The sequence below is a fragment of the Bos mutus genome, chromosome 26, assembly GCF_027580195.1.
Source record: "Bos mutus isolate GX-2022 chromosome 26, NWIPB_WYAK_1.1, whole genome shotgun sequence".
Taxonomy (NCBI): domain Eukaryota; kingdom Metazoa; phylum Chordata; class Mammalia; order Artiodactyla; family Bovidae; genus Bos; species Bos mutus.
The window spans coordinates 10,214,056-10,236,450 of record NC_091642.1 but is presented as its reverse complement, the minus strand read 5'-3'; the positions used below and the strand labels follow the sequence as shown (position 1 = coordinate 10,236,450).

Sequence of the window (22,395 nt, the reverse complement as noted above, 5' to 3'; positions counted from 1 at the left end):
CTCACAGTCTCATTCCTCAGCTTCCAGAAGACAGTATAAGTAGCTACATATTAAGTATAAGCTATTATATTAAAGTATACCTGAACTAGAGATCAATTAGCAAACTACGCTAGAATGTCAGACATTCAAACCACAGAAGAAAGCTAAAAAGGTTAAAATGAGGACTCAAAAGGCATGCCCTAGTGCTTCTGCCCCAGCATGCGGAGGAAACCCTCCAGCTCCCTTTCCCATTTTCCCCTTGACTGTTAGTTAACTTTAACAATTAACTTGGTGATCCAGTTTCCAAGCCAGTAACTAAACCATCCTCTCTTCTCTTACACCTGTTCTGCCTTCCTTTAGTTACCTGCTGCTGACCTATTGTGTAATTTGCTCATTTAGTACAGCTACTCTCAAATGACTACCTCTGACCACTCCCTCCCACCATAGGGTGTGAGCGCCACAAGAGCAAGGGATCACTGATCTGACTTACTCATTTGCTCACCAGAGCAAATGCCTCTCAGACACCACAAGGCACACAGCATGTGCTCAATAAATATTTTTACAAACACATCAAGAAACCACAAATGAGGAAGGGCAAGAATGCCAAACTAGAAAAACACCGCAAAAACCAAGTGCAAAAAGAGAAGGGAAACAGGATGAAAGAGAGTTAACTTTAGAAAAAAAAAGCAGTTGGTGTGAGGGCATGTGGTACGTAGAAATGCTGCGATGGCAGAACGTGCCTGAGAATGTGAGTGCCACTGTCGCACGTCTTGCTCAGTGCTCTGGGACAGGAGGCAGAGAAGCACACGACACATTTGGAAAAGACTCATTTCAAACAAGCAGAATACATAAAAGCTTAACAATGAAAATGTTTCAATTGTCTGGAAACTTTGCTTTCTGTGGAACAGTTCATTCACTGGTGTCGGTTATTTGAGGTTAATTATCTCAGCCCACTTTTATGCTTTCACACAGCAACACCATGGTCTAGTGCAAAAAGCTCTTAAATTTGGAGACACTGCTCTGCCACTCATCACCTGTGTTACCCTGGACAAATTAATTCTCTAAGTAAGAGGAGTGAATCCATACCCTCTACGCAACCATGAAGGTCCTTCCATCTCTAATGCTTTATGATGCTATGATTTTATGATCTGAAGCTATGATTTTATGATCTGAGACGAGTTTTGGAAATTCTTGACCTAAAGGAAAAAATGTTCCCACTGCTGGTTTAACTCTACCCCTATGCATCTTCCTCAGAATTAACAGGATGACATGGGGATAAAACCATGGCCTCTGCTCTAATTTAAGTAAATTATTTTAAAATTTTGATAATTTAACTATTATTAATAAAAAATGTTATGCAGCACACCTCAAGAGAGACTATGACACAAAACTGTCCTGACTTAGGGGCTACTCACAGAACGAGGCTTTTCTGACTAAACTGTACAAATGCTGCCCTCTACTTCAAGCCCTCTACTTGACTCAAAAAGTAGCCTGAAAAAATATCTTAAGATTTCAAAATGCTCACCCTTTGCCATCACTCAAATTCTGTTGATTATGACAGTTAGGTATTTATACAATAGTATAGTATATACCAGAGATCAAATTGCCAACATCCGCTGGATCATGGAAAAAGCAAGAGAGTTCCAGAAAAACATCTACTTCTGCTTTATTGACTATGCCAAAGCCTTTGACTGGGTGGATCACAAGAAACTGTGGAAAATTCTGAAAGAGATGGGAATACCAGAACACCTGATCTGCCTCTTGAGAAATTTGTATGCAGGTCAGGAAGCAACAGTTAGAACTGGACATGAACAGCAGACTGGTTCCATATAGGAAAAGGAGTTCGTCAAGGCTGTATATTGTCACCCTGCTTATTTAACTTCTATGCAGAGTACATCATGAGAAACGCTGGACTGGAAGAAACACAAGCTGGAATCAAGATTGCCGGGAGAAATATCAATAACCTCAGATATGCAGATGACACCACCCTTATGGCAGAAAGTGAAGAGGAACTCAAAAGTCTCTTGATGAAAGTGAAAGTGGAGAGTGAAAAAGTTGGCTTGAAGCTCAACATTCAGAAAACAAAGATCATGGCATCCGGTCCCACCGCTTCATGGGAAATAGATGGAGGAACAGTGGAAACAGTGTCAGACTTTATTTTTCTGGGCTCCAAAATCACTACAGATGGTGACTGCAGCCATGAAATTAAAAGACGCTTACTCCTTGGAAGGAAAGTTATGACCGACCTAGACAGCATATTCAAAAGCAGAGACATTACTTTGCCAACAAAGGTTCGTCTAGTCAAGGCTGTGGTTTTTCCTGTGGTCATGTATGGATGTGAGAGTTGGACTGTGAAGAAGGCTGAGCGCCGAAGAATTGATACTTTTGAACTATGGTGTTGGAGAAGACTCTTGAGAGTCCCTTGGACTGCAAGGAGATCCAACCAGTCCATTCTGAAGGAGATCAGCCCTGGGATTTCTTTGGAGGGAATGATGCTAAAGCTGAAACTCCAGTACTTTGGCCACCTCATGCAAAGAGTTGACTCACTGGAAAAGACTCTGATGCTGGGAGGGATTGGGGACAGGAGGAGAAGGGGACGACAGAGGATGAGATGGCTGGATTGGTATCACTGACTCGATGGACGTGAGTCTGAGTGAACTCCGGGAGTTGGTGATGGACAGAGAGGCCTGGCATGCTGCGATTCATGGGGTCGCAAAGAGTCGGACACGACTGAGCGACTGATCTGATCTGATCTGATATACCTATTCTATACAAAATTGTCTGGTTTCTCCGCATAACTGAAGGAAAATGTCAGTACAATACACCGAATAAGTTTCTAAACATAAGCTGTTGTTATTATTTTCATATACATAGAGTAAGGCTATTAAGAAGAGAAAACAAGTCTGAAAAGCTTCTCTCTAGGTTAAGTTCTGGAAAATTCTTACATCTTTAACAAGCAAAGAATCATTTGTAATTATCATGTTCAATGCCTCAATGCAAAGTAATTCTTATGGCAGAAGAAAAGCATTATCCATACTTCTTAAGCTGTAAACACACATCCCGTGGGGACTGAGCCTGATGTTAAGAGCAAACCTGTTCTGTATCTAGAGCACCACCTGGTGGCTGGAGTGAGACAACAGTCTGGTATTCTCAATATACTACTGCTTCCTTTCAGTTCTCCACCGGGTCAAGAGAGACCCACGGCAACCTTCTCTTTATCACACTTACTGTCTTATCATTTATGCCGGACTCTAAGACAACTTTCCTCAAAATAAATATCTCTCAGAAGTAGAGATCTCCTGATGTGTGAGTCTCTCACAGTAAGTTCTCTGAACTAATTTTAGAAAACACTGCTTTCTGAGAAAGCAGGATAGCATGAAATGACCTCAATCACTGTTAATTTTTAAAGTTATATGATTGCCTGATGGAATAAGCAAAAAAAAAAAAGTATTTATAGATAAAAAAGCATAATTTCAGGGACAACAAACAAAAGGTGGCAAGCGGAAATAAGGCTAAGTGCTGACAGTGTTGAAGCTGGGCAATGGGCACACGGGGTTCACTGTACTATTACCTCTACAAACACCTGAAATTTTCCATTTTAAGGTTCTTTATAAAATTAAAGTAAAAATACATAATTCAGATTTATTCATTAATCCTACTGATATGTCTTTCAAATAATATGTGAACTTCTTTCCAAAAAATCTTCTTAATCTAAAACTATGTAAAAAACAAACCTCGTTCATCTTTTCTTTTAGAAAAGCCTGTTTAAAGGTTTCTTTAAAAACAATAAACGCTAAGTAACACTGTCACTGTCATGGCTATCTACAAACAAATAGAGAGTAACTGTCTGGTGTTATTCAACTGTGTACCTGTGGCCTAGGAAAACATTTCCACTATCTTCATCCATAGATTCAAAGAGCGCTGTGTTTCAAACAATCTGAACAGAAACAAAGATGATGGGCTCTGTGACCTATGCCAGAAAAGTGACTTTACTGTTGACAAAGACATCGAGCAAGTGGTAAAGCACTTTCATCTCCCACTATCGTATTTTCTTGTCACTAACCTGTGAATGTGTGACATAATAAAAGGGAAAGTGAAAACATGGAACGGGGTGACCACGAAGCCTGAGAACCTCCTCTGTGTAATTAGATAAGAGAACAGCACGCTTATAGGAGGAAGTTCTCTGTAGTACAGACCTGTGAAAGTGAAAATGAAAGTCGCTCAGTCCTGTCCGACTCTTTGCGACTCCGTGGACTATACAGTCCACGGAATTCTCCAGGCCAGAATACTGGAGTGGGTAGCCTTTCCATTCTCCAGGGGATCTTCCCAACCCAGGGACTGAACCCGCATTTCAGGCAGATTCTTTACCAGCTGAGCCACAAGGGAAGCCCAGTATAGACCTGTAACAGTGACTTATTAAAAGGAGGCAGGTGTCCACTGCAGATAACAAAGCCACACAACAAGCAGTTCAAGAAAGATCATTGTGAACACACTGGAAGAAGAAAGTCAGAGGAGTCACAACCCAAAGGCAGCATCTGCCCAGCCCCTCACCCCAACCAAGGAGTGGCTGGCAATGAAGAGGGGGCAGATAACAATGGTGCCACCAGAGGGCCCTCCCCGCATGACACCGGATACGCCCAACACACTGCCACACGGTGACTTACGAGCAAATCACTCAAGCCAGGTTTACTTTCCATGCAAAGCCCAAATCCATTTCAGGCAATATACAAAGCTGGTTTATGTCACATGAGCAGAGGATCACAAGTTTGGTTTTGATACCTTTCGCTCCTCTTTGTATTCAGTTGTATATACAGTACCTCCAAATTCAAAATGAGAAGAAAAGTTTTTCTGTATCAAACTATCTAAGCACTAAATGATATATATTTTAAAAAAAGGAGAGATAGGAATATATACTGCTCTTAAAATTTAAATTCCCTTTAATTCTATAATAATGCAACTATGATATGATATACACACATATAAACACAAAATCACATCACACGATTATCCTACAATGAGGACAGAAAGGGACACAGTGTAAGCCAACCTCCTGAGTGCAGACTTCTTATAGACCAGACAAGGTCTAATCTATTGCTGCTTAAGAGTTTTATTAAGGAAATAACCTGAATTCACTCATTAAATTTAATACAGCAGATTCCTATTCTAATTGAGAAAAATGTTGAGTCATTAAAGACACTTTTAGGAAGATTATTTTTAAACCTCATCATTAAAAATATTCCTAGTCAGGACAGCAGTCCTGTCGACTTCATGATCCCTTAGAATCAGATCAGATCAGTCGCTCAGTCGTGTCCGACTCTGCGACCCCATGAATTGCAGCACGCCAGGCCTTCCTGTCCATCACCAACTCCCGGAGTTCACTCAGGCTCACGTCCATCGAGTCAGTGATGCCATCCAGCCATCTCATCCTCTGTCGTCCCCTTCTCCTCCTGCCCCCAATCCCTCCCAGCATCAGAGTCTTTTCCAATGAGTCAACTCTTCGCATGAGGTGGCCAAAGTACTGGAGTTTCAGCTTCAGCATCATTCCTTCCAAAGAAATCCCAGGGCTGATCTCCTTCAGAATGGACTGGTTGGACCTCCTTGCAGTCCAAGGGACTCTCAAGAGTCTTCTCCAACATCACAGTTCAAAAGCATCAATTCTTCGGCACTCAGCCTTCTTCACAGTCCAACTCTCACATCCGTACGTGACCACAGGAAAAACCATAGCCTTGACTAAACGAACCTCTGTTGCTTCTGCTTAATTCTTTCCACTTTTCTGTTCCCATCAGCATCAGTCTCTCACCTGTTTCATTAAACTACATAAGGTATAAATAAAAAATTCTTTATATACATTTCAGCTTATGATCACAGAGGTCATCCAAAATAAGACACTTCTTCCTAACATCCTTTCCATACTCTAAAAACTAACTAAGGATACAAAAAAAAAAGAAAAATCCACAAAGTCTGAGACCAACTCGTTTGGGAGTACTATGGAGAAAGACATTCTCATACTCTGGAGTAAAGACAGTACACCCATGGAGGGAATCTGGCAATAACTAGCAAAATTCTATGAGCTCCTGTCCTTTGATGCACTAGGTCAGATCAAGCAAAAAGCACACCTGCACCCGAAGGCACAGTGACAAAAGTATACTGTCTAAAGCAGATTAGAAACAAGTCCCATGTCCATAACTAGGGATTGCTTCAATAAACCACAGTACATGCAATCAAGAAAAAAAAGCATGATTCAACACACAAAAAGAGATGAAGCAAACACAGAAAACTAACCCATGTTGAATCTAGATGACGGAAACAAGGTAGTCAGTATACTATTCTCTCAATTTCCCTTTGTCTGAAAGTCCATAATAAAATCTGGAAAACAATTCAGCCAATGCCTCAGAATTGTAATGCGACTACTGGAGCTATGGCTACAGCCTGTTCTTCACACAGTTTAGAAGAGCTGAGATCTACTGGCACTTAATACTATTAGATAATGGTATTATCTATAACATCAATGAAATTTTAGCTAAAAATCCCATATTTGTATCCTATGGAATTACTTGTATTTTGAAAAACAAAGATTCTTTTTTTTTTTTTGAAAAACAAAGATTCCTAAATGGCTGGCTTTATATTGTATTATACAAAACATAGGTCACAAATTACTCCTGCTTTATTTTATCTAGATAGTATTATTTTCTGAAAATCTGATATCTACCTGAATGATTGAAAACAGTAATGCAAACAAACATACAGAATCATTTATGAAGTCTCATACAATCTCACCCTCTGCAATTATGTGCTACTTTTCTAAAGATGCTACTAAAAAGAACTGACTTGCTATTCTGGATATCAAAGCTATCTATATTTATTTATATCCTCATCAAATCTCTCAGAAAATAACTTACTTCTTGGGGTGCCTAAGTGATTTTATTTTACAGTTACCAACAGAGCTAAAAATGGATTTTCTGCATTGATATGGTTGCTTAAAATTCCCAAGTTAGTATGCTGACTGTTATTTACTTCAAATGTTTTACAACAACAAAAGCAAAAATGTATTTTCTTGAACATAATTAAAATAGTTTGGCCCATTATATGGACAAAACCACAAAACAGAGAGCTGCTGCCTGGAGCCAGGAAAGCAGGTCAGATCATTTGAACTTTCCAGAGGAGAACTTTTCTGGCTTTTCTTTCTGTCTCTGAGCACTGGAACACTAGCTGGTTACTCACATAGAAAACACTAGCCAAGTACAAGGAAAACTCCTACTCCATGACAAGAATGCCACACCTGGAAACTGAGAAGCAGAGCAGCATGCCCACATCAGTTTCTCTAGGCAGCCAGCACCACAGAGAGCTGACTCTCTGTGAGCAAGGATTTGCCAAGTGAAGGAAGAATTTCTAGGATAAAAAGCCAGCAAGTAAAGGAGTCACCTGAAGCAGTGACCATCTCCCTACACAGAACTACCATCAGGGCAGCTCACAGGTCTTAAAATTCCCTCTTAATGAGCCCCAAGTTTAATAATCTACCTAAAAAAGATCAGACCTAGGACCAAGCTCCTGACCAGCGCCCTGTTCATAAAGCAGAAAGGAAGTGTTCCTGCTCGCAGCTCCAAAGCATGGACACAAGGGGGCGCAGGAGGGCCATAAGAACAGAGACAAACACACTCTCTCTCCCCTCCCCCTTCCCCCCTCCCCCTCCTCCCTCCCCCCCTACCCCAGTCCCCAACTCCCTCTCCCTCTCTCTCTGTCTCACTATCTCTCAAGCTAAACTGTAGGCCAGCTGGTTTACCAGAAGGAAAGTGGAAAAGAGACAGTGGAGAAGAGCCCTGATTGCTCAGCAGGTAAAAAATCCACCTGCAACACAGGAGACACAGGTTCAATCTTTGGGTTGGAAGATGCCCTGGAGAAGGGAAACAACAACCCACTCCAGTATTCTTGCCTGAAAAATCCCATGGACAGAGGTGTCTGGTGGGCTACAGTCCACAGGGAAAGAGACAAAGAGAATACTACTAAAACCACTGTCGTCGTGGGTGACTATGCAATGCCCAAGGCTGAGACTTCAGGGAGTATCAGCAGAGGCTTCTCGAATACAAATGCATATTCTCCTTTCTCCTCTGATTTTAAAACCAAATGCATCAAACGATATGTATATAACTGCACTGTTGGGACAGTAACATATAGAAAAGTAAAATATTTGACAACATAAAGAAGGTGGATGGAAACAAAGGTGAACTACAGTAAGAAAATTACATTAGATGGTAACTCTAATACACAGGAATAGATGAACAGAACCAGAAATGAAGGTTAATTTTAACAAATCATAAATAAATACTTGTTCCTATTTCTCCTCTCAGCTTTATAAAAGACATAAAGTCATATAAGGTAATAACTAAACAATATATATTGAGATCACAACATATATAAATTATAAATAGCACACAAAGTGGGAGGAGGGACTGGGGCTCAACAACAATAGCATTTTATTCCTCACTGGACTCAAGCTGGCATAAATCTGAAGTCACTCCTGTAAGTCAATAGGTATATGGTAAGCCTAGAGCAGCTACTAAGAGAACATCTCAAAAATACATAGTGAAAAAATTAGAGGAACTGAAATCCTACACTAGAAAATATTCATTTAGTGCAAAAGAAAACAGTAAAGAAATAAAAGAAGACAGACATGAAACATAAAACAAAAGTGAAATGAAGACGTAAATCCAACTCCATCATTAACAACATTAAATATGGATTAAGCACTTCAGCTAAGTGGAAGAGACTGCTCTCCCTCCAAATTAAAACAAACAAAAAAACAAGACCCAAATACACAGTGACTAAAAGAGACATACTTGAAACTCAAAGACACAGACTGACAACAAAATAGTATAGATATATCAATGCAAACAGGAACCACAAGATGGAATGGCTATACCAATATCAAACAAAATGGATTTTAAAATAAAAAATCCTAGTAGAGATATAGATAATCCACAGAATGGGAGATATTTTCTAATCTTTTAAAAATATTTTTATTACTTTAAAATATCTAATATTTTTCTAATATTTTTTTAAATGGGCAAAAAATTTTAAATGGGCAAAATATGTAAGCAGACATTTACTCAAAGAAAATATATAAACTGCCCCAAAAAGCATGTGAAAAGATGCTCAATATCATTAGCCATCGGTGGTGGCCATTTAGTCGCTAAGTCATGTCTGACTCTTGCGATCCCACAGACTGTAGCCTGCCAGGCTCCTCTGTCCACGGGATTCTCCAGGCGAGAACACTGGAGTGGGATGCCATCTGCTCTGCAAATCAAAACCTCAGTGAAGGGACTTCCCCAGTGGTCCAGTGCTTAAGACCCTGCGCTTCCAACACAGGGGCTTCAGGTTCAGCTCCTAGTTGGGGAATTGTGCTGAGGTGCAGCCAAAAAAATAAACACACCTTCAATGAGATACCACTTCACACCAACTCGGATGACCAAGAATTTAAAAAGGGTAGCACTTTGAAAAACAGTATGGCAGCAGTTCCTCAAAAGGTAAACACAGAGTTTTTATTTATTTATTTATATTTATTTGTTCCTATGACCTAGCAATTCCACTCCTAGGTATATACCCAAGAGAAATGAAAACATATGCCTATTAATACATAAAAACCTGTCCATGAATATCCATAGCAAAGCTTTCTATATAAGCCCCAAATGAAAACAACCCAAATGGCCATCAATGGATGAACAGAGAAACAGAATCTGGTATATCCATACAACGAAATATTATTCAGCCACAGAATGGAATGAACTACTGACACATGCTACAACATGGATGAAGCCTGCAAACGAGCTAAGCGAAAGAAGCCAGTCAACAAGAGACCAGTATGATACAATTTCATCTACCTGAATCGTCCAGATTAAATAAATCCAGGAACAGAAACTGGAATATGGTCGCCTAGAGCTGGGATGTCCGAAGGATAATGAGGAGTGACCACTCTGGGGATGAGGTTTCTTTTCTGGATGATGAAAACCTGGTGTTAGTGATAATGGTTGCATGACTCTGAATATACTAAAAACCATTCAGTCATGTACTTTAAAATGGGTAAATTATATAGTATGTGAATTATACAACGAAGGTCCATATAGTCAAAGCACGATTTTTCCAGTAGTCATGTACAGATATGAGAGCTGGACCATAAAGAAGGCTGAGTGCTGAAGAACTGATGCTTTCGAACTGTGGTGCTGGAGAAGACACTTGAGAGTCCCCTGGACAGCAAGGAGATCAATCAATCCTAAAGGAAATCAACCCTGACTATCCATTGAAAGGACTGAGGCTGAAGCTGAAGCTCCAATAACTGAGCTACCTGATGCAAAGAACCAACTCACTGGAAAAGATCCCAATACTGAGAAAGATTGAGGATAGGAGGAGAAGGGGATGACAGAGGATGACAAGATTAGATGGCATCATCGACTCAATGGACATGAGTTTGAGCAAACCCCAATGAGACAATGAAGGACAGGGAAGTCTGGTGTGCTGCAGTCCATGGGGTCGCAGAGAGTCAGACACGACTTAAGTGACCAAACAACAAAACTGTTATAAAGAAATAAAAGCACAGCACAGTCTCAACTTACGAAATGCTATCTCATGCTACTTCAGAGACATGACAAACTGACCCATATGAAAAACAGTATCATTTCAAATATCTCTGAAAACTCCATATGAATTCAGTTAGATGCAAGATAAATAAAACACTACGAATGAAGTTAAAAATTTTATCAAAGCCAAATATACTCACTTGTATGAAATCAAAGCACTAAACAGTCACAAACTTTCCACCAGTATGAATTTTCTCTAAGTATGTGATCCTACAAAATGAATCATTAAGGCAAACCTACGAAAGACTGAAGGCAGGAGGAGAAGGGGACGACAGAGGATGAGAAGGTTGGATGGCATCACCAACTCGATGGACATTGAGTTTGAGCGAGCTCCGGAGTTGGTGATGGACAGGGAAGCCTGGCGTGCTGCAGATCCATGGGGTCGCAAAGAGTCGGACACGACTGAGCAACTGAACTGAACTGATTTGATTATAATAAAGAAATCCACTATGTATATTTCAATGTAAACACAAGATCAAATCACGTATTCAGAGTCCCGTACTGCTGATGGTAGTGAATGTAAATGTAAGCTATTTTAAAAAACCTCAAATAAACCTTGAGCCTAACTACAACACTGCCCTAGAGCCTGCCTGGATGTTAAGTGGTACTCATCTTGGACTTGGCTCAGATGTCACTTCCTTCAGAAAACCCTCCCTCACTCCAGTCTCACACTAAGGTGGCTTTCCTTACTAATCCACCAGCTAACTCGAACAGCATTGGAACTGCTTACCCATCTGTTTCCACAATGGAATGGATTCCATAGAGGCCTGAAGCCCAAAATTGGAGTGGGGGCTGGGGGAAGCAGTCGAAGTTTAGTGGGAACACATCAGATGTGTTCTGGCCCAACTATCCATACCTGGGAAGCAGGCAGGCACAAGACCAGAATCTCAAGGGTAGTAGGGAAGAGTAATGTGCAGAAAGGAATTAAGACCTCCTGAGAGTATCAAAGGAGACCTGGCAGAATCCATTATCTATAAATGCTACCACGCACTGCTACGGGTCTCAACAGGGAATTTGTGGGAGCACTTCTCAAATCGGAACGTGCACGTGAAATCACCTGGAGACCTAGTTCACAATGCGGACTCTGATTCAGTAGGTCTGAAGGGAAACCTGAGATTCTGTGTTCCCAGTGACACTGATGCTGCTGGTCCACAGGCTACACTTTAGCTAGAAAGGCGCTGGGAGACCCAGAGTCAGCCTTCTCACAGGGAACATGCAGCACTACCTCCTGCCCTATCAACCATCTTTTTTAAGCTAACACATTCTGTGTCATTAAAAAGACACAAAAATCAAAACTTCAATCCTTCTGCATCTGTTGGCATCTTTCTTCCAAGACATCACCGTCCAACTTTGAAAAGTAAGCAATCTCTTACTCATCTACATATCTGCAGCTGGAAAACACAGGCCCTCGGTAAAGGCTTGTCAAATAATGCTCTATACAACCTCAACCCTGGGTGATGGACAGGGAAGCCTGGCACGCTGCAGTCCATGGGGTCACAAAGAGTCGGACACGACTGAGCGACTGAACTGAACCTCAACGCATTCAGTTTTTTCCACGTGCTTTTGTTGAGCTATACTTGTTCACTGATTCACCTTTCCCGCCTCCCCGTGGGCTGCGGCACACAGCCTGCACACACAGTGCATCCACTGACGTGGGCTGACAGCCCAACGACTGATCTATACACACGTGACACTCGGGCTCCTGGAGAGAACACTGAGTAAGAACACATCCTTTTTTTCTGAGGGATTTAAAATGATCACATGTATGACTCGTTTTCACAAAAGTTCAGGAGTACACCCTGCAAGGACCACCAGCTCCACATGACAGATAAGAAAATGGCATGAGAAGGTTATGCAGTATGCTTCTTCACAGACAACCTCAGCATAGGAAAAAACGTTTAGTGAACGGTACCTCGGTCTTCCCACATTCATCGGGCGGATCCTGGTGTATGGCCATTTGATACTTGACATACAAAGAAAATGACTGGCTGAAGGACGACTTGAATTCTGGGTCCTCAAAGGAGACAGGTACTAACCTCACCTTCAGAGCAAGGAAAATACAAGCAAATGCTATTGAAACATCTCTAACTGATGACATGCTTCTGAAGGTGAGGCTAGAGTAAGATCTCCGCAAATCCACTGCAAAGCTCAGCACTGGCATTGTTTATAAAATGAGTAAACCTTGGAACAGGCTGACGACCACAGAGCCTGATGCATGAACTTTACACTGAAATTATGAAAAATTTAAACTCACAAGGGCCGGGACAATTTCTTTTATTTGGTTTAATTTTTCCCTTTACCCATGTAATTCTCTGCGTATAGCAGAGTCAATACTGTTTCTCATGGTAACTGACACTAGCTGTCACTTCTACTTATATTAAGGGCTTTCTCCCCTTCCAGATCTTTCTTGGGTAATTTGATTTATAAATTATAAATCAAGGACTTCATATGAGAACTTCAATTAAGACATGCTACTATCCATTCTAGTCCTACTCAGTTGTACACGGCCTGTACATCAATAAAGAGTAATTTAGCTATCAGGAACTCTCTCTACTCACAACTTCTACATGGAGAGAAAGCATGTTAACTGTGCTGGGCAAAGTATGGCTACCATAAAAACTGGGATTTTTTTTTAAACTTTTTTTTCCCAATAAATATTTTAATTTAGAGATCTGTTTTTCACTGAGTCTTAAGTAAATGCATCTAAACACAGTGATTTTTAAACAGAGATACTTCATTTTATGTGCTACTTTCCACATTGAAATTATACATAAAAGGCACTTAACATGGCCTGTGGTAAAATCTGCACTTTCAGAATGTCCATTATTCCACAGTCCTATCTCTTTGCAGATATACTGCAAATTGAACATAAATAAAATGCACCGCATATAAACCAAGAATTCACACAGTGATATCAAATAGAGGGGAAGTTTCATTTGTTCAGAAACATTACACTTGCCCTGCTGACCTGGCTCACAGTTGGTTTATCGGGCGGGTCCCTGTGAACAACCATCTGGTAACGTTTATAGACCTGGTAAGACTCCTGAAATGTGGCTTTGAACTGTGAACTTGGTGGAGATGATCTCACCACCCTCACCTTCAGAAGGAGGTAAAAAACAATGTTCATTAATTCATTTATTTATTCCATGGAATATGCATTAACAGTTACTCACTCCCACCCTCAAAGACCCAAAAGTTTCAATACAAATATTAAAGCAGAAACACGTAACAGCAATATTTTAACTCTAAAGATCAACTGTTAATAAATAGAGAAAAATGCTATTTCTCCAAATTATAGACTCATTAACAGAGTCTATATATATATCTCATTAAAGGCAGAGGCTCCTGCCCAAACTCTAAGACTAAGCTCTGACTGAATTATGTAAGACTGCCTCAGCTATAAAACAACAGATTAGTTCTGGCATTCAAAACACAAACACAAACAAATACTCTTTAATATTAGCTGTACACAACTTACCTTTAGTAAAACAATTCAAAAGACTGAACATCTGAATATATTTTTTGGACACTCATTCATACATTATTAACCCCAAACTTACAACTTTTTAATGTAAGTATAAAAGACAACTTTCAAAAACTGTTCCTATTCCATAGCAATTCCATAGCATACTTTAAAAAGACTCTAAAGTCAGGTTCCCTGTACACAAATCTCAAAGTTATCATTTTAGTCAAGTGAATAAATTAACCTCTCAGTGCCTTAGTTTCCTCATGTAAAATGAGGATGCATTACACGTGGTAACTGTACATAGTAACGGATGGCATTTTTTTAATCTTATTCACTAACCAGTTAAAATATGTTAGCAAAACAGAATAGTAAAATACAAAATCAAATGTAATAGAATGTAATGTAATAGAAAGGCCTAACCGGCAACTTCTTGTTTGTGCCATGAGTTGTTGTTCTCATGAAAGAGTGACATCTAATGGATAACAAAAATCCATCCATTCTGGATATCATATTAAAAGAACAAAAGCTTATAACACAAGGAGCTTTATGACAACCTACAGGGTGGGAGGGAGGCTCAAGAGGTTGGGGACACACGTGTGCTTTTGGCTGATTCACACTGTCATATGGCAGGAACCAATACAACACTGTAAAGCAATTATCCTCCAATTAATTAAAAAACTAAAAGCTGCCCACGTAAGTGTTGTATTAGGTGAAACCTGCTGCCCTGAACACATTACTAATAAAGCTAAAAGACTCTTCATAAAGTATTTTAAGCGGTAAGTTCCATTCTTTTTACAATTTGGGAAAGAGAAAGTTAATACCAAAACAGAGCAGCCAAGGAATTATAATAATCAAAATTGTCAAAACTTATGTCTAAGAATATATAGTGTCCTAAGGTTTAAACTGCACCAAAGTAAAATTTTGACATCAAGTTTTCAGTGATAAGTGATATTCTTAGATAATATTAAGCTATCAATTCAAAGGCTGACCAGTTACTAACGAAGTAGGAGAATATAATGAAATCATTATGGCAAATGTTATAGAAAAAAATTTTATAAACATATCAAACTAATACTGAAAAACCTAGACTTAACCTAGAATGTAAATCGACTTGGGAAAAATAAGAGGAATACTCTAAAACTATTCATATTATGTCTAAACTGTCAAAAAAATAATAAACTGTCTAAATTCAGACATATTTATATTTATAATATGTCTAAACTGCTGGCTTGCACAGGTAATACCATTTGTTCCCTTGATCAAGACCAGAATATCAAAATCAATGAAACAGTGATTTGCCTCCTGTGATCTATTTCTTTCACTACCTAAACCAAAACTGCCAAAAATGAAATTTTAAATAAGTTATTTAAAAATTTTTCACTCTAATGAATAAATTTCAATTAAGGTGTACAAAAAGCCAGAGTACCTCAAATAATAACAACACTAAAACTGGACTTTTCACAACTTTAGTAGCCACCTTTTAAACCTTAAGAAAAAAAAGTTTTCCTCAAGAGGCAACTAACTTAGTAAATATTAAGTGCCACTCCATCCCAGTTCACTTTAATTTCCCATTATATAAACAGTAAAACATCAACTGTATAATCAAGTGAAAAGCAACAAGGTAATCAACAAAAACAAAAAAATGTCCTCCAAGGTACCTCTAACTTGTGTGATGCATTCTCTGGTAAAGATTCAAAAATTAAATCTTCAAGTGACTTGGGTTGGTTGGATTTAGTCTTTGGCGGGAGCAAAGATGAGGGCTGACATTGAGCCTGGAAGCCCTCGCGTTCTCCAGCTGGGTTCTGCTGCATGAGTTTTAACCTTTTCCTCTCTTTCCTGATTTCCTTTGCTTTTCGACATGGAGGCTTACTCAAATCTGCGCCTCTGCCTAAAAAGGAATTTTAAAACAGTAGATCAATCACATTTGGCTCCAGAAATATTTTTCAAAAATCTCAAAGGTTCTACAGAACCAGTCCAAAGAGTTCCAATTGTTAGGTCAGCTCTGAGTGGAGGTCTCAGAGGTTTCATGGTGTAGACCTCTAAGTCGATCTTTAAATTTATCTCAGAAGAACTGCCAGAGAAAGTAAATAGCAACAGAAACTTCACAGGCAGCTCTTTGAGACCCCATGGACTATAGCCCACCAGGCTACTCTGTCCATGAGATTATCCTGGCAGGAATACTGGAGTGGGTTGCCATTTCCTTTCCCAGGGTATCTTCTCAACTCAGGGATCGAACTCACGTCTCCTGAATTGGCTGACAGGTTCCGAACCACTGAGCCACCTGGGAAGCCCCTTATTTTAATTTAAAAGAGCAAATATCAAGCTGACAACCCTTTAAAATATAAAAAAATGTTTACTATCAAAAACTACAAAATTCAGTCAATACCCTTTAATCTAGGAAGCTATTTTCAAGGAATCTATTCCAAGAAAATCACAAGAGATAAAGGCTAACAATGAACACAAATTAAAACTTCAAAATAATCAAGATGCCCAGTTACAGAACAACTGCATCATTTTTAAAATAAGCAACAGAATATCAAACAGCCATTTTAATTACTTTAGAAATTTTAGGGGTTCTGTCATTATTCACTATTAAAACATTATATATTATACAATTAAATACTTAGGAAAAAATCTGAAATATACCACATTAACTGCCATTTTAACGGTTAAAAATGTTTAACAGTTTAAAAATAAAGAAAGGATTTTCCCTTTTTTTTTGCAGTGTTCTCTTTTCTCCCAATTTTCTAACATTACACATAATTTTTTTAATTTTTTAAAACTATTAATAAAGAAAAATGGTTTTATAAAAATTTAGGATCCTGAAACACAGTATTTACAAATCATAAAAAAGTCAATCTTATACAGAAGAAAATTAAGACCAAGAGTGTTAAGAGACAGTCAGAGACCAAGACCTGGTCAAAAGAAACTAGTTTAATGAGAAAACAGTGATAATGAGACCAAATTACAACTTCATTAACTCAACTAAAAACAAAATGTACCTTTAAAAAAATGACTTTTTAATAAACCAGTAACAAAAAACTAGCTCTATAATTAGCCATCACTCTGCTGCCTTAGAAAATTCATTTTCTTTGGCCAGAGAAATGTGTCATTTGTCAAATTTATATGTCAACCATATCCCAATAAAACTAGAAGAAGGAAAAAAAAAGACTGCCATCATGAGTCAATAATGTTTCAAATGAGGGTAGGCTCCATGGAAATCCATTATAATATTCAGTCTACATTTGCCTCTGAAATTCTCCAAAATGAAGGTTTTTCAAATTATGTAAGCAATTATTATAATAAACAATAAAAATAGTTAACAATCTGACCCTAATGACCAAGAGAGTAAGACTTGAAAGAAATTATCTAAATCATTCAAAACATTTTACTGGACCATTCTTATTAGGACGAAATCTCAGACCAGCAATTTAAACGCCATGAAACCTTAAAGAACAAAAAGCATCAATAAAAATGCAGAGTTTACTGTGTTTTAAACACACATATAACTTATAATTTAAACAAAAAACTAAAATAATACTAAAAAATCTCTCCCTTGGATTATTTTGTATAAGAACGAACTCAAGAACTGAAGTATAGTAACTATGCAAATTGACATTTAATGAAATTTTTTCAAAGAGTCATATATACACACACACATATATATAATAAACCCATTTAATGCTGGATAAATTTTCCAAGCCTAATTTTTTTATAAGTGGTAATACAGAAAAAAGTCTCACCTTATTAAAGGTGAAATTAAATATCAAAATGTGGAATTATTTTTCTTGGCTGCACAGCTTGCACAATCTCAGTTCCCTGACGAGGGACTGGACCCAGGCCATGGCAGTGAAAGCCTGGAATCCTAACCATTAGGCCACCAGGGAACTACATGGAAATTTTTGTTAATTTGTAAAATTTTAAACTAAAATTAATTATGATTACATAAAGAAATCTAGTGGGCTTCCCTGATGGCTCAGATGATAAAGAATCTGCCTGCAGGGAGACCCATGTTCGATCCCTAGGTCAGGAAGATCCAGTGGAGAAGGAAATGGCCAACCCCGTATTCTTGGCTGGAGAATCCCATGAACAGAGGCTATAGTCCACGGGGTAACTAAGAGTTGGGCACAACTGAGCAACTAACACACACAAAGAAATCTAATGGCAAATTTGAAGAATTTCACAATGTCTGTATTTCAGACATACTATCTACTGTGTCTCAGTTAACACTAAAAATAAAAATGTTTAACACCCTACCTTCTCACAGACAAAAGTTTGATTCTCAAACCTCGAGGGCCTTAAGGTAGTAAAAAGATATGGAACTCTTAAAATGTCTGTGTTAGGGCATGATAAGGCTATTATTTTAGGTTTTTTAAACAATTTGTTCATCTAAATTCAAGTAATAATAAGGTGTACAAAACAGGGGTCCATGTTACAGATTTCATGAGTGTTTCACTTTTTTAGCTCAGGAGAGGGCTCAGGGATGATGATGTCTCAAGCACAAAGACAATCTTGGCTTTAATGTGGCCTGATGACAAACTTCCACTACCTGGCTGAGGAGCTGTATGCACTTTAACTGAACACGACGGTTCCCCAGAGCCCAACTTCTCTTCCATATCTTGTGAATGGGTTATTTCATTAGACTCTTCCCTCTTTGCTTTCTTCTTCTCTTCACTCTCTAAGCTCTTTTTGAGGTCATCATTGAGTGTTTTAAGGTCACAGTGTATATCCAATTTATTTATTAACCCAAAGTCACTGGAAACGGCATCCTCCACGGTGGGCTCCATGGGCTCATCTACAAATCAAAGAGAAATCACAGTCCGTCAGCCAGGCCATCTGACACAACCAAGAGACATGTATGGAAAACGTGCCCTCTTCTCTCCAATGTGGCAGAGACTACTGAGTGTTCACCAAGTCCATTCTCCCATCTTGCGGAGTCAGGGCTGTGATGGAGACAGTGGGGCCCTGGAAAGGGAACGCGCCAGTCCCTTGGTTACAAGCCAAGTTGTAACCGAGCTCCCACCAGTGGGACAGAACCAAACTGACAGGTTCAATTTTGCTCATTGTTTTAAAGGAAATCTGTGACCCTGAACTTCTACCCTTTCCCTTACCCGCTGGCTAGATTAGTAAAAACCAGAGTGACCTCAGAAATCACTTGAAGAGAGACCCAGAATGGCGAGGGGTGGTGGCGGGGAGGAGAAAGTGGGGTGGCGGGCTGCAGGCCAACCTGGAAAACCTGCCCTGGACTGTGATGCAAGGACAGAAACAGACTTCTATTAATTTTTAGTCATTGCATTTTGGTGTCTCCTCATTACAGTTAGTTTTATCCTAATGAATACATCACTCTTATGAATTAAGTTACAGACATAAATAATTCAAAACCCTACAAGTCAAATAAAAAACCAAATGTAAAAACTACATAAAAGGACAAGTAATCCTCAACTTACAAATGGACAGTATCCTCAAAACATATCTGAATATTAATCTTTGAAACTCAGAACGTGATTCCTACCGACATCACCAAGCAGAGCTACACCAAAATTCTGATGTTTTCAGAATGACCTGGAGTCTTCTGGCCTCTTTGTTGCCCCCAGCTCTGCCAAGTTTGCTCCAAGTTGTCCTGAATCCTGCTCTGTTAAGGGCAGTGCATGAGGGCAAAGAACGTACCTGTTTTGCTGGCCACTGTATCTCCAGTGCTTAAAAGAGGGACTGGGACATTGTAAGCATTCAAAACATACTTGGGGGATGAATTAACAAGCTAACACTGGGGTGGGAGGCTCCCAGGGTAGGCCATTTCTTATGGCAGAAATGAGAAAGAGCTATAAGGATGGGTAGCATTCCCAATTCTTATGGTCATGTGTTAGGGAGTGCCTATGGGAAAACGCTAAAATAAAAAAGAAAGAACAGCAAAACATTTAAAAAACTGAAAAAGCAAAGAAACCCAAGTTAATTAAATGTTACTAGGCAATTTGAGGAAATACACCCAAATTCAAAATTCATAAGAAAAAAAAAAAAAAGCTTCAGGCAATATAAGAATTCTTATTATCAGGGATTCCCTGATAGCTCAGTTGATAAAGAATCCGCCTGCAATGCAGGATACCCTGGGTCAATTCCTGGGTTGGGAAGATCCTCTGGAGAAGGGATAGGCTACCTACTCCAGTATTCTTGGGCTTCCCCTGTGACTCAGCTGATAAAGAATCCACCTCCAATGCGGGAGACCTGGGTTCAATCCCTGGGTTGGGAAGATCCCCTGGAGAAGAGAAAGGCTACCCACTCCAGTATTCTGGCCTGGAGAATGCCATGGCTGTATAGTCCACTGGGTCACAAAGAGCTGGACACGACTGAGCGACTTTCACTTTTCACTTTCAGGCAATATAATTTACTGAAGACCTTACTCAAACATGGAAAATCTGAGCTTTACTCTGCATGATAAATAATTATGTAATCTTATGTAAGTTGTAGATAATAAGCATTTATTTCTCCAGAGACAGTGCTGTGGTTGCTGTTTAGTCGCCTCAGTCGTGTCTGACTCTGTGCTACTCTATGGAATGTAGCATGCCAGGCTCCTCTGCCCATGGGACTCTTCAGGAAAGAGTACTGGAGTGGTTGCCATGCTCTCCTCCAAGGGATCTTTCCAACCCAGAGATCAAACCTGGGTCTCCTGCATTGCAGGCAGATTATTTACCGCTGAGCCACCAGGGAAGCCTAGAGACAGTATCGCTTTCTATTTACCTCATAAGGTATCATTAGGATCAAAGAAAATGAAGAATTCTCAGAGAATCAGGAAAACTAAAATTTCAATAAATTCCAGGAAATGACATCTTTAAAATGGTCCTGTCTTCCCCCCAAGCTAGACGCTCCCTGGCATATATCCCCCTCTCCCTGATTTGGGGCCAGTGGTAGCAGTGTAACGGCAGAGCTAAGAGTAGCATCACCATCACAGTAACAGTAGCTCCTAACTGTAGTGGGACTCCTTCCGCTACCTAAGAAATTAGTGAAAGTGAGAACCTTGGAAAGAAACATCTATTTAAAATAAATAGTTTTTAGCCGCCATCTCATCTTACCCTCACAATTTCCTTTTGAAATTTCCCCTTTAGCCAGAAATTTCAACATTTTTTTCAAAACCTTCTTGTGAGATTTTGATGGCTGAAACTGTAAAGGTCGGCACCTAGGAAAGCAAAATAAGTATTTAAAAAGTGAACTAAAACTGTGAAGAAATAAAATCAGTTCTAGATAATAGTACAATGAAGAAAAGCTCATGACTGCGATTTCTGGGTAAAGACAAGGCTTAAAGTAGTCTCTAATCCCATCTCAAAAGTCACTAAAATACAGTTAAGGGATTATTAGGAAAAAAAAAAAGCAAAAGACATAAAGCACTAGGAAAAAAAATAATGGGAGAAACGCTGGAAGCTAGAAAGCAGATGTACAAGTGCTAACTGACTTAGCAGACCAGAGAAACTGAATCCTAAGCCAACAGCGGGAAAAGCCAAAAAGATACCCAATTTTCTCCACATTACCCCTAAAAGTCTTAGGGATTGGCGATACCTGATACCGTGGGAGAGAAGACTGAAAGCAGGTACAGAACTAGGAAGATCCCTCAAAAGTCTGTTTTGCAAGAAGTTATTATCTCATACTCTCTGCTGCTCAGCACAGATGAGTCTCTAAACCCAGCAGAAAATTGCAACATTTTCAGAAAGGGTTAAAAAACAAAAACAAAAAAAAGGCCTCTTCTGTGAGGAATACAGGCACAGCTGAAAACAGTAAATTCACAGCCAACAGTAAGCTTAAATGAAAGCCTTCATGCTAAGCGCTGAGACCTCTGTCACCCACACCCCCAACCCAGTCCCAGAACATCAGCAGATGATACTTTCTCTCCAGAATGTGATCAGAACGAAAAATACTGACCCAGAGATCCCCCCAAAGAAGAGGTTAGCCAGACCACCCTACTTGACGCCCATAGTAAACAAGACCCACCAAGGTACATAAAATTTCCAATGGGACACTTGAAGGTTGGAATCACCAGACACTTGAGGAGGGCCTCTAAAGCAAAGATAGGTGCCAAAAGGTTGAAGAAAGTAACTTGCAGAATATCGAGCGCACAGGAAGAAGGAAACCTTAAAAACCTAAGAGCCCAAGAACAAAAATCTCTCTTAGAAGTAAAAATAGAGTAGAAAAAATTAAAAGTTAAATAGAAAACTGAAGACCTGGAAAATGAAGTTGAGAAAATCTCCCAAAAGACATGGAAAATCGAAGAGAAAAATAATAATAATAAGAGAATCAGTCTAAAAGGTCCAATGTCTAAATAAAGACATGAGAAAAGAG

At 39.3% G+C, this 22,395-nt stretch overlaps 1 protein-coding gene across 5 annotated transcripts in view; it reads right to left on the bottom strand.

The window, feature by feature from the left end:
• The window catches only part of ATE1 (arginyltransferase 1), a 159,556-nt gene that overhangs the window by 126,090 nt on the left and 11,071 nt on the right, over nucleotides 1–22,395 (bottom strand). For 4 of the 5 annotated variants that reach the window (XM_005890164.3, XM_070363529.1, XM_070363530.1 and 1 more), the window contains exons 4-7: nucleotides 21,138–21,241; nucleotides 18,623–18,868; nucleotides 15,732–15,961; nucleotides 12,520–12,648 (exon numbers count right to left, since the gene is read on the bottom strand). In XM_005890164.3, the coding sequence (XP_005890226.2) occupies nucleotides 12,520–12,648; nucleotides 15,732–15,961; nucleotides 18,623–18,868; nucleotides 21,138–21,241 (709 nt within the window). Of the gene's footprint in view, nucleotides 1–12,519; nucleotides 12,649–13,575; nucleotides 13,705–15,731; nucleotides 15,962–18,622; nucleotides 18,869–21,137; nucleotides 21,242–22,395 lie in introns of all 5 variants that reach the window. The other variant, XM_070363527.1, reaches the window with a different exon arrangement.